The following is a 21,194-nucleotide window of genomic DNA, read 5'->3' on the forward strand; positions in this document are numbered from 1 at the left end:
GCTACATTAATGAAGGTGAATTGTCTTGATGTGACTAATATATGCGTTACCTCCTTCATGCAGGGAAACCTCTTCTCGCTCTCCAGTCTGGAAGGTGGAGGTACCTCCAGGCCACTGAGGGGATCCAGAGACAGCGCGTCCAGAAACAGGCTCTCCGTTGGGCCTTTCAGCCTCATTGCAGCCCCCTGCTCCTCCAGCATGGCCTCGGAGTCAGAGTGGGAGCGTGTGGGGGGGACCAGGACAGGTGTGGATGTACAGGGGGATCGTGGAGAGCGAGGCGACCGGGGGGCGTTTCGGGGACTATCCTGAGGGGAAAACCCGCCTCTGTGGCTCGAGTTGCCGTCTTTGACGTCCATGCCCTCGCCTCGCCGACTGTTCAGCTCTCTCTGCATCTGCACAAAGCATGACACACATAGTCAGAAATCAACTGTTTTCTCTCAATTAATTAAATCACTGTAGTCTGGCATTTAAGGACATAGACGTTGCTGTGATATGAGGGCTTATTTGAATCACTTTTTGGTTAATTGAATATTTTTTTGTTCATAAAATGTCAAGAAAATTGTGAAAAATGCCCATCACCATTTCCCAGAGCTTAAAGTGTTTAATATCTTTTCAGATCAACTGTCCAAAATACAAAGAAGAAAAGCAGCAAATTGTCATATTTGAAAAGCTTTGAAAAGACTATAACTACTACACTACTATCAGTCCAATTTTGATAACCTCTGAAGGGATGAAGAACATCTACCAACATCATTTCTGGGGAATGACAAGTTAGTGTGTGTTTTTCAAAGGGCCATACTAGTGGTTTTGCATTTAGCCTGTTAAATACTAATTACATACACTGGTAGTAAATCAATCTAAAAAGTAGCATTTATCTGGTTAAGGTCATGTTTTAATAATGTATGCTTGCATCTCCACACAGGCGTTTTCAGTTCCTGGCTGATTAGACCTCTGATCAGGTTATCAGTGGGGGGAGCTATGGTGGGAATTTCTAGACGTTACTGGACTCAATGCTCTATTAAATATGATAAAGGTAGAGCTGCAACAATTAGCTGATCGACAGAAAATTAATCTGCAACTATTTTGATGTTTGACTAATTGTTTTGAGTCCTTTTTTTTTCTCTGATTCCAGCTTCTCTCCAATGTGAATATTTTCTGTTTTTTTTTTAGTCTTCTATGATAGTAAACTAAATATCTTTGTGTTGTGAACTGACGGGACAAAAAAGACATTTGAGGATGTCACCTTGGGCTTTGGGAAACCATTTTCCACCATTTTCTGACATTTTATAGATCAAACGACTGATCAATTAATCAAGAAAGTAATCTACAGATTAGTCAATAATGAAAATAATCGTTAGTTGCAGCCCTAGATAAACGTCTCATTCATCCCATCATAATAGGTGCATCAAAATCATCACCTGAATCACCATGGCATGGTGTGCACACTGTATTACTCAACTGTAAGCCACTGAGTAATCTACTTGCAACAATCTGGGTTAAGTGCCTCGCTCCAGGCTTGAGGTTAAAGGAGAACATCAACATTACTCATTCGCTTTCCCCTGCCAGTCTGAGCGTTTCAGCTGGTGACCTGTACTTTATAGTTTGCTGCAACATCGCTGAATAATGCATCTCTGCTTCCTGCTCTTTGTCTCCGTTCGGTGGTACATCAACAGTTTTATTTATTCTTTTAGCTATTAAACGTGAGCTGTGTCCTGTGAGCTGTTCCTGTTGATATTATTCCTGTCTCTGCTTTATATGTTAATACTCTCACACCCATGTCATATTAACCAGCGCGTGTTCCTACTTCCTGCTCTGAACATCACACAGAGGCGAGGTGAGACGCTGCAGTTCGACTAATTAAAATCTCACAGAGGACATCAATTATTCAGTAATCCTCAATATTTGTTGTATCTAGCCTTGGCAATTCTAAAGTACCAAACAACAGTGAAGATAATCTCCTTTGGTGCTTTGGTACACACCCCACACTTTGGGTTTCAGCTTATTGATTGAGCAAAGTGAGTGATATGAAGACATTAGTTTAGGCTCTGAGCTCTGTCTCCTGACACGTTAAAGAATATACAATTAATTAATTAATTGATTGAAAACTAATCAGCAGATTAATCGATAATGAAAATAATCGTTAGGTGCAGCAGATTCTCACGTTTGAGAAGCTGGAACCAGCAAATGTATTTTTGCATTTTTGCTTGATAAACGGCAAACAAGTAATTGATAATCAACACTGATGTTGGGATTGAAAGTTCATTCTTGACCTTGTAAACAGCAGTCAACAAAATAATCACAACAGGGTCCATTTAGTGAACAGTTTTTTTTTTTAAATACGACTTTTTTGGTTATATCACTTGATCTTCCTCCCCTCAGCAGACTGAGTAGCCTATTTGTTATGGAATAAAAATAAATGCAAACTTTACTTCTCATCCATGTTGGCTTAAAAGTTTAGATTGAAGGTTCATTCTTGACCTTGAAAACAGAGGAAAACAATGGAAAGCTCCAGAAGAGCTACTAAATGGACCTTGTTGTGTGATTGCTTTGTAAAAACAATTGATGTTGATTGATTAATTTGCTGCAATTTGACCAATAAATTACATGCGAGCCTGACTGTCTTTAACTCTTTTCAATCTTATCCTTTTTTATCTTTTTTTTTAATGATACCATTTCCTCTATCTCTCTCCACCTCCTCCCTCCTCTCACCCTCTCCATCTTGCGGTGGAGCTCCCTCATGCTGCCGTCCCACTCCTGCCGTTCCCGGTCGAAGTGCTCCAGGAGCTCCGCCCTCTCGTGGCTCCACCTCTTCTCTCCGTGCTGCAGCTTCCAGCGGAGGTCCAGGGAGGTGTTGTGGCTCTCGGCCAGCAGACGCTGATGCTCCTCACGCTCCTGCTTGAAGGCCCACTCCGGGTCTCCGGCCGGTTCCCCTTCACCTCCCTGCGCCTCACCTCGCACCTTGCCCTGCACCTCCTCTTCCAGCTGGACAAACAGGAAAAACACGAGGATGTCGTGTCATTATTAAGCTGTACAGTATATCACAAAGAGATAATGATGTAAAAACACAGAAAAGAAATGTTATAAGGAAATAACACAACAACAAACATATAATCCAGAACAGTATGTGTGAAACAGGTGACATTTAAAGGGTTGCTACACCCAAATTACTATACAATTTTCATTATGACTACTTTTTACAAATTAAACAGCTGCTATTTCAATTTTTCACAGTAAGATCTGTGATTTTGCTTAACTTAACAGGAACATTATTCTGTAAAGAGATGTTTCTATTCATTTTTTTAATGTAATATTTAAAAGTTGTGAGTTGCTCAAACAAAATTCCATTCACCTCCACTGTGTTTGTGTGGAGACAGAAATCTTAAAACCCAGGCAAACAAAATCAAAACTTTCTGCATAACACTGGGGGTAAATTATAAAACAGGTTTTTTGGTAGTTTGGTTGAACCCGTGCTTTCATTTGAAGGCACAAAAAGTTTAAAAAGAGAGAATAAAAGGCGATCCGTACTTGCAGATGAAAAATAAAGCATCTGCCAACTTGTTTCGACCTGTTGTTGTCAAGAGCAGACTGCTGTGATTCATCATCTCACAAAGTTTGGTAAAAATCCAAAAAGCAAAGTCTGACATATTGAGTATGACATATGGACAAACAATCTTTCGCTCTTTCGATCTCTCATATTTGACCTTTTAATCTGTCGGTCTTTGAGTTCAATATAAATAAAAAAAAAGATGACAAAGTGGAAAAAGAAGTGAATTCAAGTGTTCACACAGCCAAAAATAAATAAATAAATAAATAAATAAGAGAAAAGGTGTAGGCTGAAGCTGTAGCTTTCTCACACCACAAATGAGCAATGACTCACTGGGGCTGATCGGTGTCATTTTGAAAATGCTGAAAGTCAGCAGTGAGATGGATTGTTTCACAAGTTTATTCAAAAATCAAGCCAGCTGTGTCTGAGATATCTCAAGAGCTGTATGGATGAAGACACAAACAGGCACAGAGCAGATTTTCATTGTGGAGGATAAGAATTACAAGTCACAATAAATAAAAGTTATTTTAAAAAAGATATTTAACCTCTTTAACAGTTGTCTGCTGGTGGATCAGTCGTTACAAACTCATTGTTTGTCCAAACTTTGGTCAAACCCACATAACTTTATCCTAAATTCTAGACAAGATCCAAAAGTTTCCAAAGATACCACAATGTCAGGCTGAATTTTGGGGGGAAATGTGTCTAAAATGATGCAGAATATTTCCATAATATTGGGTTTTAATGTTTAATTAAGTTTCACTCATTAAACGGCCTCAATAAAGAGTTTGAACAAGATTAAACAGAATATTTATGAGTCCTGTCTGACAGACTGTGTGCAATGAGATGATTTCAATGCAGTCCTTCATCATTTTGGAAATCTTACTTGCAGAAAGTTAGATGAGAAAATGGATACCATTCTCATGTCTGTCCGTTCAAAATGAAGCTGGAACGAGGAACAGTTAGCTTAGCATAAAGACTAGAAACAGGTGGAGGCAGCAACAAAATGCTAAGGCTGGCTGTAGCCGGTTATTTATCATACATATTTATCATACAGACAGAGAGAGTGGTGTCAATTTCCTGATCTAACTTCTGCAGGAAAGCTTATCTCCAAAAAATGTGGTATTTTCCCTTTAAAAGCCTTGAAGATAACTCTATTTAAAGCTACAGTATGTATTTTTTTTCTTATATTTTTAGGTGAAGTATGCTCCAAAGCATATCTTAATATGGAGAGCTGTTGTCAGAGACTTCTGTGACCCAGACTCATTGAACAGCCTGGCAGCAGTACAGAGATATTTCCCTTACTAGTTTTTAAACGAACCTCGCCCTCCTAACCAATCAGAGGAGGCCAAAATCAGGGTTGGGAGCTCACAGCTGTCAATCAATACATGAGTGCACTTCTGGTCTGCTACTCCTCTCATACCGAGGCTCCAAGCGAGCATTAGCTGATGGAAGCTGTCACTACGGTTCACTCACAGGCTAGCGAACTCCTGATACCTGCAATTAAAGAGCTCCGTTACTCCCAGTCCTCAGGGAGAAATCAATTAAGTCTCATGCTAGCGCTAGCTCGGTTTCCAGAACTTGCACATTGTAGCTTTGAGGGGAAAACTGGACGTAAAGGAGTTGAAACCATTTCAGCAAACAGACTTAATACACTCGCTGAGCACTTTACTGGGAGCACCTGTGCAATCTAATGCAATACAAGAGCTGTTGTATTGAATGGTGCTAGATAGTACAGGTGTTACTAATAAAGTGCTCGGTGAGTGTATATTAAAGAGAAGGAATGGAAATACTAATATAGCACATCGCTGCTGTTCAAAAACTAAAAAAGTGTGACAACGAAAACAAAGAACAACTGGTTGTTTTGCTGCAAACAGGGACCTGCTGTGATAAGATTGAGTGAAAGGCTGCCCTCCCAAATTTATATTTCAAACTACTCGCTTGCCGGGGGGACGTGAACTGAAGATTCAGATGTTCTGCAGAAATCTTCAAAGCTGCAGAACGACAGAGGGAAGTTTCTCTTTTCCCTGGCAGAACGGAGCTTTTGTAATCTTCAGACAGGCTTTGATCCCACAACATAATGGTACAAACTCAAAGTCTGCGGTGCCGGGGTAAGTGTGAAGAACGAGTCAAGGCTACATTCAAATCTGAGCTTACATCACTCCCATTCACAAACATCAGTCTTGTATACTTTTATATTGGGTTTTTAAAACTGTATAATAACATACTGGAGAGGATAACATCTATAATAATAGCCGCTGACTGAATGCTTAGAGCAAAGATGCAAGACATTACAAATATAGACAGTTACTAAGGAGGCTTCACACTGTGCCAGTGACCATAACAGAGTATGAAACATGAGGCCGTCTGAGCAAGGATCTCGTAATAGAGACTTAAAAATAATTACTTCTCATTTCCACATATAAATGCCCAGGTGAGGATCATTTCCAATTCTGCTCTGCTCTACTGGGCCGTATAATAATCATGGGGGAAAAAACCCCAAAAAAACATAAATTTTGGGGCATATTTCTGAATTCCTAATCAGAACGACGCACAGTAGAGCAAGAAAAGAACTCAACATGGTGTTATCAGAGGAAACTAAGTATATTAGTTCTCTTTGAGGCTCTCGGCGACCTCTGCTCTGTGGAAGGATATGAACCATGTAAAAGCCGCACAGATTAAGAACATGAGAGTTCAAAAGATAATCTTCCTCCTCAAACTCAAGCCACTTAATTGGTTCCCAACGCTGCAGTTTCCTTTTTTTTTTTTTTTTATCAGATAGAGCTGAGAGAAGACGCTGCTCTGAAAGTGTAGGATTCGACTTTTATCTACCAACACAGAGGTCAATAAACAACATATTCAATATCCTGAAACGGATTGTACACTTTGCTTTTATCCGCAGTGTTAGTTTGTATCAGATATAGCTGGAGTTTGTACCAGACACAGTGGAGAGATAACCATGTTTTAATGATGAAGCTCCAACTACAACGCTCATCAAAACAACATGGTTTCAGTATCCTCAAGTTTATCTCTCTGGAAAACACTGACCTCTTCCTGTCTCTGCAAACTTGGTAATGATCTTTACTTCTACTAAACTCAAACAGAAACCAAGAAGTAGTTTAGAATCAGTGTTTTTATGATTGGGATTTTTATCAAAGTAGCAGATATTACTCATGTTTTCCACTTCCTGACCACAATTACCTGAAAACAATCTATAAAAAAAACCTGCAATGAATCTCATTTACTTTTGCCATTTAAAAGGAGACATATGATGCACATTTCCAGGTCTATATTTATATTCTGGGCCTCCAATGGAATATCTTTGCATGATTTACAGTTCAAAAAAACTCTTCCGCTGGCTCCGGAGGCTACATGAACAAACCATGCAACAAACCGTAGTAGTAGGATTTCACTTATTTTTCTTGTTTTTTTACCCAAAATGGAAACTTCTTAAATACATCTGTACGCGTTCGAGCCAAAATCAGATCAGAAATATGCAAGTGGACAACATGAACAACCCATGGACCTGCAAGCAACAAAGGCTACAGAGCAGACAGCCGTTTGTGGGCATACATGAACAATCTGATGTCATCACTCCGTTGCTTTGCTGTTGCAGTATCAAAAAGATCTGTTTGAAAGCAACACATAGACTTGCATAGACCAAACTTCACTTGGATTGTGTGATTTTTAAACCAACAAAAAGCTGTACCATTAGAATTATTTGTAAAAATGCTGCAATTTACATTGACAATGCTAACATGTTGATGTTTAGCAGGAACAGCTGCCATCTTAGTTCATGCTGCTAACATTTGCTAATCAGCACTAAACAAGAACCACAGCTAAGGCTGATGGGAATGTCATTCATTTTGCAGGTATTTGATCATAAAACAAAGTAGTGGACATATTTAAATTTTGATCTGATGTTGGCGCTACATGAAATGCCACCAGTTATTACAATTCTGGGGTCCACTAGTTGTTGAGATAGTTTGGACTAGTGGTGTACTGGAGCCACACCACTAATGTAATAGTGGCTTTAATAATGTCCTTTAAAATTTATTTTTCTTTTACCTCAGACTTTCTTCTGTCACTGAATGTTTAGGATGTTGTCTTTCCATTTTTAGGACCTGCTAACACTTAAAAGTGTCATTTTCTTGGGTATCAGTAAAAAGTTTCGATGTTCCATTAAGGTGTAAAGGCTGGGAGAAACGGATCAGCTGCAAAATTATAGTTATCAGCTTTCACATTGTCATATCAGTTAAAATGAAGTCGGCCTGCTCTTAATCTACAATGTATTTACATAACCATTAGGAATAAAAGAGAGCACTTTACCAGCTATCTTCAGCTCAGTAAGAAATGCTTAGAGGCACATCCAACAATTAGGCACAATGCTGAATTAATTAGTTTGCACAAAGCACAGAATATACACACTATATTGTGCCAGGCAAGTGATTCATCTTTTTTTTTCTGACTGGAAGCTGTCCTTCCTTTTTTTAATTTAAAAGCAGAGGGGCGATTATGAATTCAGTTCTTTCCATTTGTTTGTCACGTGATATGGATTAAGACGGCTATTATTCATCTCATTGCAGCACTTTCAAAATTGCTCCGATGGACCCAAGAAAGGAGCTAAAGTTACAGCTATAAAAAACAAGAATATTTGTTGTTTTTGACTTGTTATTGGGTTCAACCTGAGTGGAAAAAGCAACATGTTTACTGTCGTCATGCTGCTTACTGAGTGCACCATTGGATTTCTACACCAGACTGTGTTCTGTGCCTTTAAGGTGGGCACTGAGATGCCATCTGTACCTGGGCGACCTGGCACTTCATCTCTGCCCACTTGACCTCCCAGGCAGCTTTGTCATTGGCGTAGGACTGCAGCAGTTGGCCACGCCGCGTCTCCTCCTCCCGCAGCTCCTCTCGAAACTCCTCCAGCAGCGTCCGCAAGGCCTGCAGCACTCGCCTGTTCTCCCCGAACTGTGCAGAGGACATTCAGACAAAACAAATCAACAAAAACACATTTAGTAAATGTTAATCCAACACATTAAGGCACACACATGCACACAGCAAATTCTGTCCTTATCTTGAAATTTGTGATGGGACTTCTGACTTCTGTTTTTATCCGCGTCTTTTGCTTCTCTTTAAAACACTATGAGACGACCTTTTGTAGGTGCTTTATAAATCAATTTGACTTGACCTTCTCCATCCTGTTTCTCATCTTGTCTCCTGATCTGTTTTTAAGGCATTGTCCTTATCCCCATCTATCCTTTCCTTCTTCTTCTCCTTTCCTTCCTTCTGTATATACATATAAATAGGTGATTTCAGACTGGAGGAACTTTTTCATAGTTCTCAGAACAGCCCCCTTTTTACTGTGTCCGCACTGCAGGAACTGGGAACAATCGTAGTTCTTACAAATGCCATTTTGAGGGACTTTTTAGCTCCTACTTCGGGGTAGGTACTCTCCCAGCACAAGAGGAACCTTAAGTGACCTAAGTGTACGTTGATTGGTCGAAACACATGAGCCAATGCAACATTGGCAACCGCCACTTTTAAAAAATGAGACTTAAAACACACAACAGACACACAGCTCCAATCATGGCCTCCTCCATCTTGTTGTCATTGTGTTTGACGCAGAAGTGACGTTGCTATATCAACCGCCAGCTGGCTTACATCACTTCAGTGTTCCTATTGGCAGTGTGAATGCAAACAAGAAGGGAGTCTAAATAAAATCTAAATAAATCCCGAACGCTCAGGTATCTCAGACTAATGCAGTGATTACAGCTGCAGTGAAAACCTGTTGGAGATTTAGTCCAATTAGTTCCAATAATGCAGGGGGTTTGCCAAAGTTTATACGATTCAGGCTGTATGAGCAGTGACATCCAACGGGTCACGGAGAAAAGAACATCATGTATTGTCTGCTCCTGAGGAGAGGTGTGTGGAAAGTTGTTCGTCTCTGGTGGTCCTGTGGAGAGTCTTCAGGTCTTGGCAGGAGGCGGTAAAAACACAAAGGAAACTGTGAGTAAAACATCACCTCGAGGTAGTATCGCTACGGCGCTGCCAACTCTGCCAGCCTCGGCTGAGAACACGATATGAGCTCAGGTGCTAAAAGGCCGCAGCATGTTGATCCAGTTTAGGAATATCCAGGAAAGGAGTGGAACTCACATGCATTTTTTACGAGGGCAGACACAACTGCAATAGACCTCAATATTTGTTTCCACTACTGTATACCTAGATACACAACATACAAGCATCAGGTGATGCAACATTTTTCATGTCACTGATTTGATGCTGAAAATACATATGCAAAAAATACCCTACAGGTTCTCATTTAACCCCCTTAATGTGCTGGTGAATCAGTCAATATAAACTCATTTGTTTGTCCGAACTTTGATCACCCACCAAAGATTATTTTAAATCCTAGAGGAGACCAAAAAGTTGCAAATGTCAGGCTAACACTAGTTTTACATACATTACATTTTAATACTCTACACCTTTATAAGTTCAGAGCCGCAGTGGGTAAAAACATCACACTTGCAGTATATAAAGAATATAAAAACTGTATCCTTAAGCACCTCAGCAGTATCAGATATTTGCAGTACCAGGGGGAATTAATCAGGATTTTTCTCTCACCAAGTTGCCCATCTGTCGAAATTATTTCCAACTTTTCACTCAAAACTTTCAATGACCTCTTCCCGGCTTAATATACTATTATCTCACTCAGACTGCAGGAATTATCATCTGCGCTCTGCTCTGCTGTAGTAGACATGTGTGCAAATGCTTACTAAAGCAAGTCTGAATTTCTGCTCTCGTGCATAAAGCTTAATATAGTCTACTGGGCTCGCTTGTTAAGACTGGAAAACTGCTCACAGAGCAAAGCAACAATGTCAGATCAGTGTGTGTTGTGGAGAAAATCAAAACGTGAGACAAAGTAGAGCACTTAGAGGTGCTTAATAATGCATCCCAACCCGAATGCTTGCGTACTTTCTTTACTTTCACAGAGGGGAATAGTGGTCGACAGAGGTGCTGAAAGCAGATCTCCACACACACTGGGTAGAAACACTCAACAGCATCAAAAAAACACAGCTCCTTTTGTTTCCCTCCCATGTAACTAAGACTCCATTTTTCTTTGTTTGAGCAATAAGCATAAAACTGGGTGTACTCAAAATAATTACTGTCTCCAACTAGTTATCTGGGTCAAAACTGTCATTTTCATGCCATGCCAAACAGCTCTAATGAATGGCTGCCAAAAATTCATTTGTGCACAATGAAAACGAACAGCTAGATGTCCAAACTTGTTCAATACATCAATTTACTGGAGAAAAGAGAAGTTACTATAATCTTATTTCTCTGCATTACAACTGTGTGTGTGTGTGTATTGTGTGTTGTTCTATTTCTTTTCATTTTACCTGTTTTTTTTATTCGATTTTAATTCATTTTTTTGTCTTAAATTCATATAATTTCTAGGTGTGTAGCAAAGGCAATTCTTCTGCATTTAATTGAGCAATTATGTTTTAGGTGATGACAGTAAAGAAGAATCTAAATCTAACGTTTTCACTTGAATTTAAAGATTTACAAGCATCATCATCACGGGATCCTTAAAAGACTAATCCTATGATAAAATTAAAAATATCTCTACATCCTCCAATCAAAAGTAGACAGTCACCAGAGTTGCAGTTTTTCTTAACTTGGTCAACATAACTTCAGTCAGACCGGTGAAGGAGGCGTAAATGTGCAAGTACCTGTCTTTGATGCTGCAGGTGTCGTTCAGGTGACGGCAGAGGGACGTCCCCCGGGGTTTGCGGTAAACACATTCTGTCGTCTCTCTCTGACTCCCCCTCCGTCTGCTCCATTATCACTCCCAACTCTGGGATGCCCTCCAACTTTTCGAACTGGAACAGATGATAGAGCCATGAAAAGCTGTGTTTTTAATTCGTGCACTCATTTTTCTGTACCGGCACATTCTGTTTCAGGCTGACGGTCGCTGAGGTTATCCCAGCATGCACTGGGCAGAAGACAGAGAAACACACTGGATGGGTTGTCTACTGCTGGTCCATCACGGGGGCTTACACAGACAGACAGTCACATTCACACTCACACCTGCGATTCACAGTCTCTCATGTGTTTAATTTGGATGTTTTTATCATTTATTAAAAAACCTGTGCCCTGAAAAGTGATGATTGTTATGTTTCTGACAGCATCAAAAACATTTGGTTTGGTATCAACAGAAGGAAGTGGGTAGTCAGATGGAGCAGTGATAGCAAGCACAGCTGAGAGAAGATCAGTCATTTACAGAAACTTAATCTCCATCAACAGCAAAATTGAACAAATTTAGGGAAAAAAAGACTTCATAGTTCTGGCCAAACTTCTCTGTGATCTACTGGGGGAAGTGCAGCGCTGAGCTGAGCTATATGAACGCTTATCATCTGAACGCCACCGAGAAACAAAACAACAAAACATGACTCTCACAAATTAAGAGTTTAAACAACCAGAAGGCTGTGAAGATAACAAGAAAGAGCGGTGCATCGACCGCTGAATCAACAAGCTGAACAACAAATGGAGTCGATCAGTCAGCTGCGCAACTAATTAACTGGACTATCACTCAGTCCTGCAGCAGTACCTGCATTATTGTGGGAAGTTTGCACCTGAAAGTGATTCAGGTTGGGTCACTAGTTCGTTGACATTTTTACCATCTAAATACTCAATTAGCTGACTCGTTTTGTAGTTAAAGAGCTATACCATTTGCAATATTTTTGGTTTTAAGGCACAAAACCTTAATTAAACAGTCTAGACAGTAAATATTTGGGTAGTTACACAGTTTTTATTCTTCAGCACATTCAATATGAGATAAAGTAATGGGTACTACATTAAAGGGACAGGTCTTGGCTTTAATTTGAGTCCATCAATATAAAAAGAACTGTGTGGGAGTTATAGCCCTTTTAACACACAGTGCCCGAAGATAGGGGTTCAAACGTAATTGGACACTTTGCTACTAAATGTTTCTTGGGAAGCTGTGTGTTATTTCAACATTAGTTCATGCACAAAAGAGCTCATATGAGGCTCAGAGTTGATTGATGATTGTCTTGTAGATTGAGGTGGCGTTGTCTGTCAATATGATGCGTAAATAGGTGACGTTTCCCAAAACTCAAACCAAGAAGGCAAAGCAGCAACTCTCCATCATCCAAAATCAGCTTCCATAACTTATATTCAACTAAACTCAAATTCAAATAAAATGATTAAAAACCAAATTTAAGGCACAATGTTTTTGCCAGAAGGTTCATATATCCTCATAATGTGACCATTGCTGACAATTTTAAATAAATTAAAAAAAAATGTAAGAAAGAAAATGTATTTTACAGATACAGGTAGAGGCATCCCTCATTCATTTCATTCAGATAGGACAGTCTAATAAGTTCAGAAAATTGACAAAGTGACTAATTCAGCTGATGTTGCCTCCGTCTTAGTTAACCCCACACAATATCTAGCCTTTAATCATAATATCAACATGAATTTTCTGTATCATCCAGCTTTAAACTGTCCTGTCTTTCCCTTCCACAGACTAAATTAGCTTTAAAAATTCCTCATGCCAACTCTGAACTGGGGATGACTGGTTTCCAGTATGCAATATGCATCTTACAACTTGAATTAACTACAAAACAAACTAAATCAGTGACGCTCATTACTCTGAGCAACTGTTAAGTTCGTCTGAATGATATTTTTAATGATACTTGTGAATGTTTTAATTAGTGTGATGACTGCTTTGTGTGTAAAAGTCTTGTTTGATATTGTATGTAGAAATATATGATAATAAATAAAGCTTAACTAACCAACCAACTCTCCAGCAGGTGATCCAATAAAAACATAAACACCATTATAAATGTACAGTATGGGCATAATGGAGCACAAGAGGAAAAACAAGGAGAAACACAGCACACAGTCAAGTTTTTTAGTAAATGCATAAATGTGCCTCAAAACAAAAGACAGACAGAGGTGACAGACTCACCTCTGGATGCACCGCCTCCTCTCCAGAGTCGTCCTTGCGGCCGAGCCTCCAGTGCATAAGGATCCACCTGAGCTTCATGTAGAAGATGATGGTGTTGCGTCTGAAGAGGCGGACCTCTTGCTGCAGCATGGTTCTCTCCTGAGTCCAGGGCACCTCATGACTCTGAAGTCCCTGCAGCTCCAGACCTCCACGCTGGGCCTCCAGACGCAAACGCTCGTCTTCCTGCTGTGGAAAGAAATCAGAGAAGAGACCGAGAGAAATTTCATTTGAAAACTGTCACATTCAAATATTTTTTATAGTGTTTTTGTGGTGTAGCTCACAGTAAGTACATTATATGTGAATAATGTATCCTGTTGTTGTTTTCCATAATTTTCGATGTCAGCCTCACACAGGCCTATTGGTTTGAGAGGATCATTTATCATTATTTGAAAAAAAAATCTATTATCTATTATAATAAAAAAATGTTATGATACAAAGATCTTAGCAGAAAATTGATTTTGTCAATTATACAAGGGCTGTAAGTACTTATTATTTTCTTAATCGATTCATCATCTGGTCCATAAAATTGTAAAAATTTGCCTATCACAATTCCCCAGAGCCCAAGTTGACAAATTGCTTGTTTTGTCTGGCAAATAAGCTAAAATCCAAATATATTTAGTTTAATATCAGAAGACTAAGAAACCAGGAAAATATTCACATTTGTGAAGCAGAAATCAGAGGCTCTTTGTCAGTTTTGCTTTAAAAAATGACTTAAATGATGAATGAATTATCAAAATACACACTGATCAATCTTCTGTTGATTGACTAATCCTTTCAGTTTTAAATGATACGGCACTTTGCTCATCCTTTTAAATGCTATTGCTTTTTTAATTTGATTATAGGAATCATTTTGAATGATGGATGTCATGTTGATCATATTTTGAATGTCATGTTTGCATGAATGATGAAGGTTGAACTGCGGGAAGACAGTGTAATGTCTAAAACAAAATAGAGGTTTGAATATTTAAAACCTGAAATCTATAACTTTCTTCCTAGTTGGCTTCTCTAGTGGTTAGACTTAATTAAAATGATGTTTCAGCAAAGATGTCAGAGCTGGTGAAGTGTGATACTGGTGGGCTTATGTTCATGTTATAATCTAAAAACTTTCAAACACGGCGTGACTGACAGCGTTATTGTACCTGAGGCAGTGAAATGACAGACTCCCGTTCCTCTGTTGCCGCTCGCAGCCTTCGTTCGTGATCCAGGCGAAACTGGATGTCAGAAGCAGACGTGTCCCGGAGCTGAACCCACAACAGCACAGCAGTTAATTTACCAGCTATGTGCATCAGCTACATCACATATTGATATCTAACTATCATTCTATTCAAAACATATAAATGACAGGAGATGATTAAAAAAATTTTGCAGAGCAGGACTGAAAAAAACCTCTAATCAGACTTTCACACAAGTAGAAATCCATTATAACTTCTTCTGCAACATCTCAGGGAGTAATTATAATTTAATGATGCAGATTTCAGCCTGGATGAAGTATATTTTCATCAAACAACATCAAAGCCTTTAGATCAAACCTTCAACACGAATATATAAATCTTAACTCATTTGCTACCTTTTCTGCATTACCGAAAGGTTACTTTAGGCTGTGAAGGGGAAAATGAATGTACTGTATATTGAGATAGTGAATGTACTCGACTAGACTGACAAAACATGTGACGCATTTACCGTAGCTCAAAAACTTTGCCTCACCTAAAAAAATAATTTCTATCAAAAAGAACAAACTCGCTTGTGAGGTTTCTACAGGTGAATAATGCTCATAGGGAAATGAGATGCTCATGTTTACGGTTTTGAATGTGATGATTCTTCTTTTCAGCATCAACTGTTCAACCTGTTTACAAGACATCCCTGCACCTGCACCTAAAACACCTAAGAGCAAGTAAGATTTGGAAATCACAGCAGTTTATAATGCGATTTTCTTCTCTGTATCCCGTGTGCCAGCCTTTACTGTACCCTCCACCAGTAACTTGAGCTGTTCAGTGTGTGCTGACCCAGGATCACCTCCCTGTCAGCCCAATGTCAAATGCAAATCACACAGGCCTACGGTGCAGCACTAATCCTGCCATATCCAAGCTGCTTTCCCATTCATTCATTTCACCTCACAGATTACTCTGCGGCAGAAAGCACGGGGGACAAAAAGAAATCCACATGAAATTGCTATAACTGTAACTGTAATAGTTATGTGTCAGACCACCGGTGCCAGTACTCTGCATTACATAACAGCGGCCAGTTTCTCTATGAAAACAAGCATGAGGCAGCGATTATGAATCACGGTGTCCTGCGATTACTCCGTTTATTAAACAGCGGAGTCACTTAAGGAATTAAAGTATCAATGTGTAAAATTTAGTGACTAGTGGTGAGGTTGCTGATTGCAACCAACTAATAACCAGACCCCCACCTTCTCCAAGAGTGTAGGAGAACCTACGGTGGCTGCAAAACTCACGAAAAACACAAAACGCCCTCTCTAGAGCCAATGTTTGGTTTGTCTGCTACTGTAGAAACATGGCGGTGCAACATGGCGGCCTCCGTGGAAGGGGACCTGCTCCCTATGTGGATATAAAGGGCTCATTCTAAGGTTATAAAGTCACAATCATTCTTATTTTCATGGGATTATATACTAATTAAAACATATTTATGAATGTTATATTCGATTTCTGCCAATTCAGTTCTGCTATATGCCACTAAATTCTACACACTGCACCTTTAACAGATCCGAGTTGACGTGAACTGCATCAACATTATCACCCGCCTCTTTGATTGTGCTCCTTTCTCAGCGTGTGTGCGTGTATAAAGTGCATTGTAACACTTTTGTGTAAGTTGCACTTTTACATAGGTTTAATTTGCTGAGTCGAGTCAAGTCATGACAGCACAGCCTTTACTGATGAACCGGTGCCAGGGGGCACAGTGTGCGGACTCAGATTCATTTCCTTAAACCACAGAGTAAGCAAACATACGATCGACCGATTTAGTGCTATAAATGGCTTGAATGAGCTAGAATTTCAGATAGGTTAAAGGATGGGTTCATAATTTTTCAAGTCTGTCTTAAAACAACAGTCAGGTGCCCATATGGACATTCTTCTGTAATCATTCCTCCTGTTCATATTGGCTATTAAAAGATCTCTTCCCAATTCCAATCCACAGTCCTTGTTCTGTGCAAAAACGTATTTAAATATTTATATGAAGATAATATGACGCTTCAGCCGGCCAAAAAGTCTTTTCAGTAGAAAATTCCCTCTTTGTGTTTCCCTGTTGAGCTGCAGTTGAAGGGTGGTAACAGAAAGAGTGATCTTTCTACTAAAATGACAATAATTGGGATGATATCCACTTGATTTGAACGGTTAAAGCCTCACATTGGCTCCAAACAAACATCTGAATGCACAGAACGTGAACTGTGGATTTTGTCCTCCATCACTTACACTGGAAGCATATTAGGAAAAGATTTTTTAATTTCCATTAAAAATAGGAGGAATGATTAAAGCAAACTAAACCTTGAGATTTTCTTTTAGGGAGTTTTTCCTTATTCAACTTGAGAGTCTAAGGATAGAGGATGTTGTATTGATGTACAGATTGTAAAGCCCTTGAGGCAAATTTACAATTTGTGATATTGGCTATACAAATAAAATTGACTTGACGTAACTTGTTTCAGTGTTCGTACGGGCACCTGACTATTATTTTAAGACTGACTTTGTGAACAAACCCTTTAACGCCTCTTTTGAGGTACTACTACTTGAATCTACTTTCAACCTGTTTCTTCAAAGGAGTAAATAAATCACAAAATGTCCAAGGGCATATGAAAAGCAATAAAAAAAAAAAGTTAAATCAAAGGAGTTAAAAAAAAAAAAACATCAGTGGAGTGAAAGTAGAGTGAGTGAATGAAGTGAAATCGCCTTCAGCATCAAAAAGTGACTGTGGCTGGAGTGTCACTAGACGTGCTGGACTGAGCGGCCTTCTGATCAGAACAAACACTTACATCTAATTAAAAAGTAGTTAAATTTATAGTGCAGTGTGCTCAAATGTACTTTATACAGTTTGGTTGAGATTTACAGAATTTATTGTGATATACATATATACATGTACAGCTGATACATTTGAGATTATCCATTTTTTTTCATTCATTTTTTCTTTTATAAATTGCAAAGTTAAACTTCTCACATTTGACCTGAAACTGATCCTCACAACTGATCCTCACAACACAGTCTTGCTTTCTAGTAGGCAGACGCTCTGTGCTGAGACTAAATGTTTTTAGTTTTACGCTTGTCCGTGGCCTGACAACTTCCCAACTGCATGAGAAAAGTAAAATTGTAGATAATTTTCATTCATATCTTTTGTCAGTAAGGATGCACCGATCCTTTCCTCCGGATTAGTATTGGTCAGATGTGACCGACGAACTTTAAACGCGGTTTCTTTATCAAAGTCATTATCAGTTACATTCATTCAGTCATGGTGGGCCAAAACAATCCCTGGCTTCATGTTTAGGGCTGCAACTAATGATTCTTTTCATTATAGATCAATCAGTTGATCATTTTCTTGATTAATCGGTTAGTTGTTTGGTCTATAAAATGTCAGAAAATAGTGAAAAATGTTGATCACTGTTTCCTAGAGCTCAAGGTAACGTCCTCAAATGTCTTGTTTTGTCTTGAGTTGACCAACTGTCCAAAACCAAAGATATTCAGTTTGCTGTCATAGAAGACTAAAGAAACAAGAATATATTTACATTTGATTTGGAAATGTTGGCTTAAAATGATTAATTAATTATCAAAATAGTTGGCGATTAACTTTTGCAAATTGCAAATAATCGATTAATCGACTAATTGTTGCAGCTCTACTCATGTTACCTGACATATAAATGATCCTAATGAGTTCCATGCACAGTTGTACTAGACTTAAAATTTGGGAAACAGAGCACTGGTATTGGATCTTGGTATTGGCAGAGTTGAAGTATTGGGAGAAAAAAATTGAATCGGTGCATCTAAATTTATTTGTGTCTTATTGCTGTTCCTGCAATCTGTAGGCTGAAAATTACATACTTTGGTTAGTTTTGGAGTTGTTTTTTGGAAAGTCCAGAGTTGTATTTAACAGCTGCAAAAGACTGGAGCTGCAGGAGATTTAGATTTGAATCAATTGCTGAGGAATTATATATTATAATAGTGTCTAGGTCAAAAGTGTCAAGAGGTACTGTATGTTTTAAAATCGACAGAAGGCCCATGTGCGGAGCCAGTGTCAACTCAGTCCCACAGGTGGAAGGGAGATGGAGGAGGGAGGAGGCACTGACCTCTGCTCTTAAAGCCAGGGGCCTGTGGTACCTAGTGAGTCCCGTGGCTCCCCTGCTCTGGGCCTGGCCCCCACCCTGGCTCTGGCTCTGGGGCTCCACGCCTCGCTCCTGTCCTAGACGCCACTCCAGCTCATCCCTCTGACCGGACTGTGAGTGACATGGGGCGGGGAAGGGGAGTGGGGGGAAGGGGCAGTGTGGACGGTGGGTGTAAGGGGTTAGGAGGATGGGGTGTGACAGGTGCAGGATACAGGGGTGCAGGTAGTGGTGGTGGTATTGGGGGAGATGTGTGAGGTGGATTGTGGACAAAACAGACAGAAGACAACAAACGGGGTGAGAGGACGAGGAAAGAAAGCGAGCAGGGAGAAAACAAAGAAAAAAAAAACAGAAAATGGGTAAAGAATATAAGCAGAGAGGGAGGGGGGAATTAACTAACAGACTACATGGTGTGGAGAAGAACAAACGGACTAAAGTACGAAGAAAAGCGCAAAGAGAAAGACCAACTTAAAGATGACGGCGTATGAGAGAGATGAGAAGAGAACGAGAATGAGGATGAACAAAATCATGGGCTGAAACATCTGGCGGGAACACAAAGAGGAACGAAGAGAGGGAATCGGGGGGGAAAAGAATGCAAAACACTTGTTATGAAGCGCATGCAATGGGGGATACATGAGTCCAAACCAACAGCTGAGAGATACCACGGCAAACTGCAGAGCGAGAGCTAGCACGCTAAAGGTTTCCAACACATGCCCGTGCACAGCCGTGTGTGTTGTAGAAGCAGTAAACTAAGGAAAAGTTGCATCTTGAGCCTGTGTACGATGCACATTGTTTTCAGACATTATAGCATTTAAAATACACTGGAGGCATTTGAGGCATCAGTCAAGCTTCAAACAGTGCCATGCTAGCTGCCCCTTTAGCAGCAGCGCCCACATTTTTTTTTTCTGTAAGTGAGGATTTCTTCCTTGCCAGCAGGAACTTTATATTACTGTGTCAAAGAGGCATCTACAGAAGCGTGTTGCATTCATCAAAGAAAAAAAATTGAGACATTTTTTAAAAGATTTATGATCTTAAATATAGTCCAAAATTTGATTTAAAAAAAAAAAACATCTGAACAAAACATATAATCTTTTCTTTTTTTTACATAAATGCATAACATAAAAAAGCATATTTGATCATGATTACTTATCTTTTTAAGGAATTGTGACTAAGGTATGACCCGATCGATACATTTTACAGTTGAAAAATAATCTGTACTCTCTAGAGGACAAACTATGTAATGTAAACACAGTTCTACATGATCTCAAACACATCTTTGACATTTCTGCTCTGCAATTTCTTTTTAATTATCAGCCGACATCTGTCAGTACTGACCTGCAATAAGCTAACATTGGCTGATATATCATTCAAGATACTTTATCAATCTAGTTTAAATCTCAACATTATACAAAACTATCCCATGACTACAACATTTCACATTTTTCCACAACTATGAGATTCTTATCTTGCAAAAGTATAAGACATTTATTTGTAATTATCTCATAAAGATCTCATAATTACAAAGTCTTTGAATTTTACCTGATATGTTTAAGGCCTGCGGACCAAATGTAAGTAAGTACAAGTGATTGACGATGTGCAATATTCTTTGGTTTCCTCAAGAATCTGCATCTTGTGGTTATGAGATGAGTTTTTTTCATAAGTACGAGATACAATGTCATAATTACGATACAGGAATCAATATAAAAAGCTAAACTTATGAGATGCTGCATAAGTCATAATTACAAGAAAACATTATTATTATGTTATTTTTTCTCTGGTGAATGCCACTGTATGAGCTTCCATACATGTCTTATCTCTCACTTATTCATCTGTTGTATTTGCATCTACTGTGTACCCTACTCTTTGCTGCTGCAGTGACAATTTCACTTCAACTTTGTTCATCTTCCAACTTTTCTTGATGGACGAAGGCTTTATTGCTTTGAGCAAAGTGTGTGTTGTTAGTACTGTACAGTGGTTAGCTTTGACTAATCCACCCAGCTTCACCCAGACTAACCAGCGAGTCCTACATGCAGAGGAGCAAAGCAGAAACAAGTCATTGGATAGAATGAGTATGGAGGCAGCTTCAGTCTATTATCTCCACAAAGCAGATCGAGTTAAAATGTTTGAGGAGCTTTTTGTTTTATTTTTACAGTCTGGCTGATAAAAAAAAAAGACATCCAAGATGTCTGCCTGATCATGCAGCACAAAGATAATGAACCTGCTTTGGAAGAGTACACAGTATGTTGACATGTTGACTCAACACTAAGCTGCAAGTTGAGTAAAAACAAGGACAGAAAGCAGGA

The 21,194-nt window shown here is 39.2% G+C and overlaps 1 protein-coding gene and 1 long non-coding RNA gene across 5 annotated transcripts in view; one reads left to right on the forward strand and one right to left on the reverse strand.

The window, feature by feature from the left end:
* LOC122994192 (microtubule cross-linking factor 1) overlaps window positions 1-21,194 on the reverse strand; it is a 76,273-nt gene that overhangs the window by 13,647 nt on the left and 41,432 nt on the right. For 3 of the 4 annotated variants that reach the window (XM_044368752.1, XM_044368755.1, XM_044368754.1), the window contains exons 6-12: window positions 18,859-19,005; window positions 14,714-14,815; window positions 13,536-13,760; window positions 11,275-11,424; window positions 8,345-8,512; window positions 2,710-2,982; window positions 51-392 (exon numbers count right to left, since the gene is read on the reverse strand). In XM_044368752.1, coding sequence (XP_044224687.1) covers window positions 51-392; window positions 2,710-2,982; window positions 8,345-8,512; window positions 11,275-11,424; window positions 13,536-13,760; window positions 14,714-14,815; window positions 18,859-19,005 — 1,407 coding nt within the window. The remainder of the gene's footprint in view (window positions 1-50; window positions 393-2,709; window positions 2,983-8,344; window positions 8,513-11,274; window positions 11,425-13,535; window positions 13,761-14,713; window positions 14,816-18,858; window positions 19,006-21,194) is intronic. The other variant, XM_044368753.1, reaches the window with a different exon arrangement.
* Window positions 7,319-21,194, forward strand: part of LOC122994193 — a 21,357-nt gene continuing 7,481 nt past the window's right edge. Inside the window, exons 1-2 of the long non-coding RNA XR_006406529.1 lie at window positions 7,319-7,333; window positions 9,465-9,470. This is a non-coding gene — a long non-coding RNA (uncharacterized LOC122994193). The remainder of the gene's footprint in view (window positions 7,334-9,464; window positions 9,471-21,194) is intronic.

Source organism: Thunnus albacares, chromosome 12, assembly GCF_914725855.1.
Source record: "Thunnus albacares chromosome 12, fThuAlb1.1, whole genome shotgun sequence".
Classification (NCBI taxonomy): Eukaryota; Metazoa; Chordata; class Actinopteri; order Scombriformes; family Scombridae; genus Thunnus; species Thunnus albacares.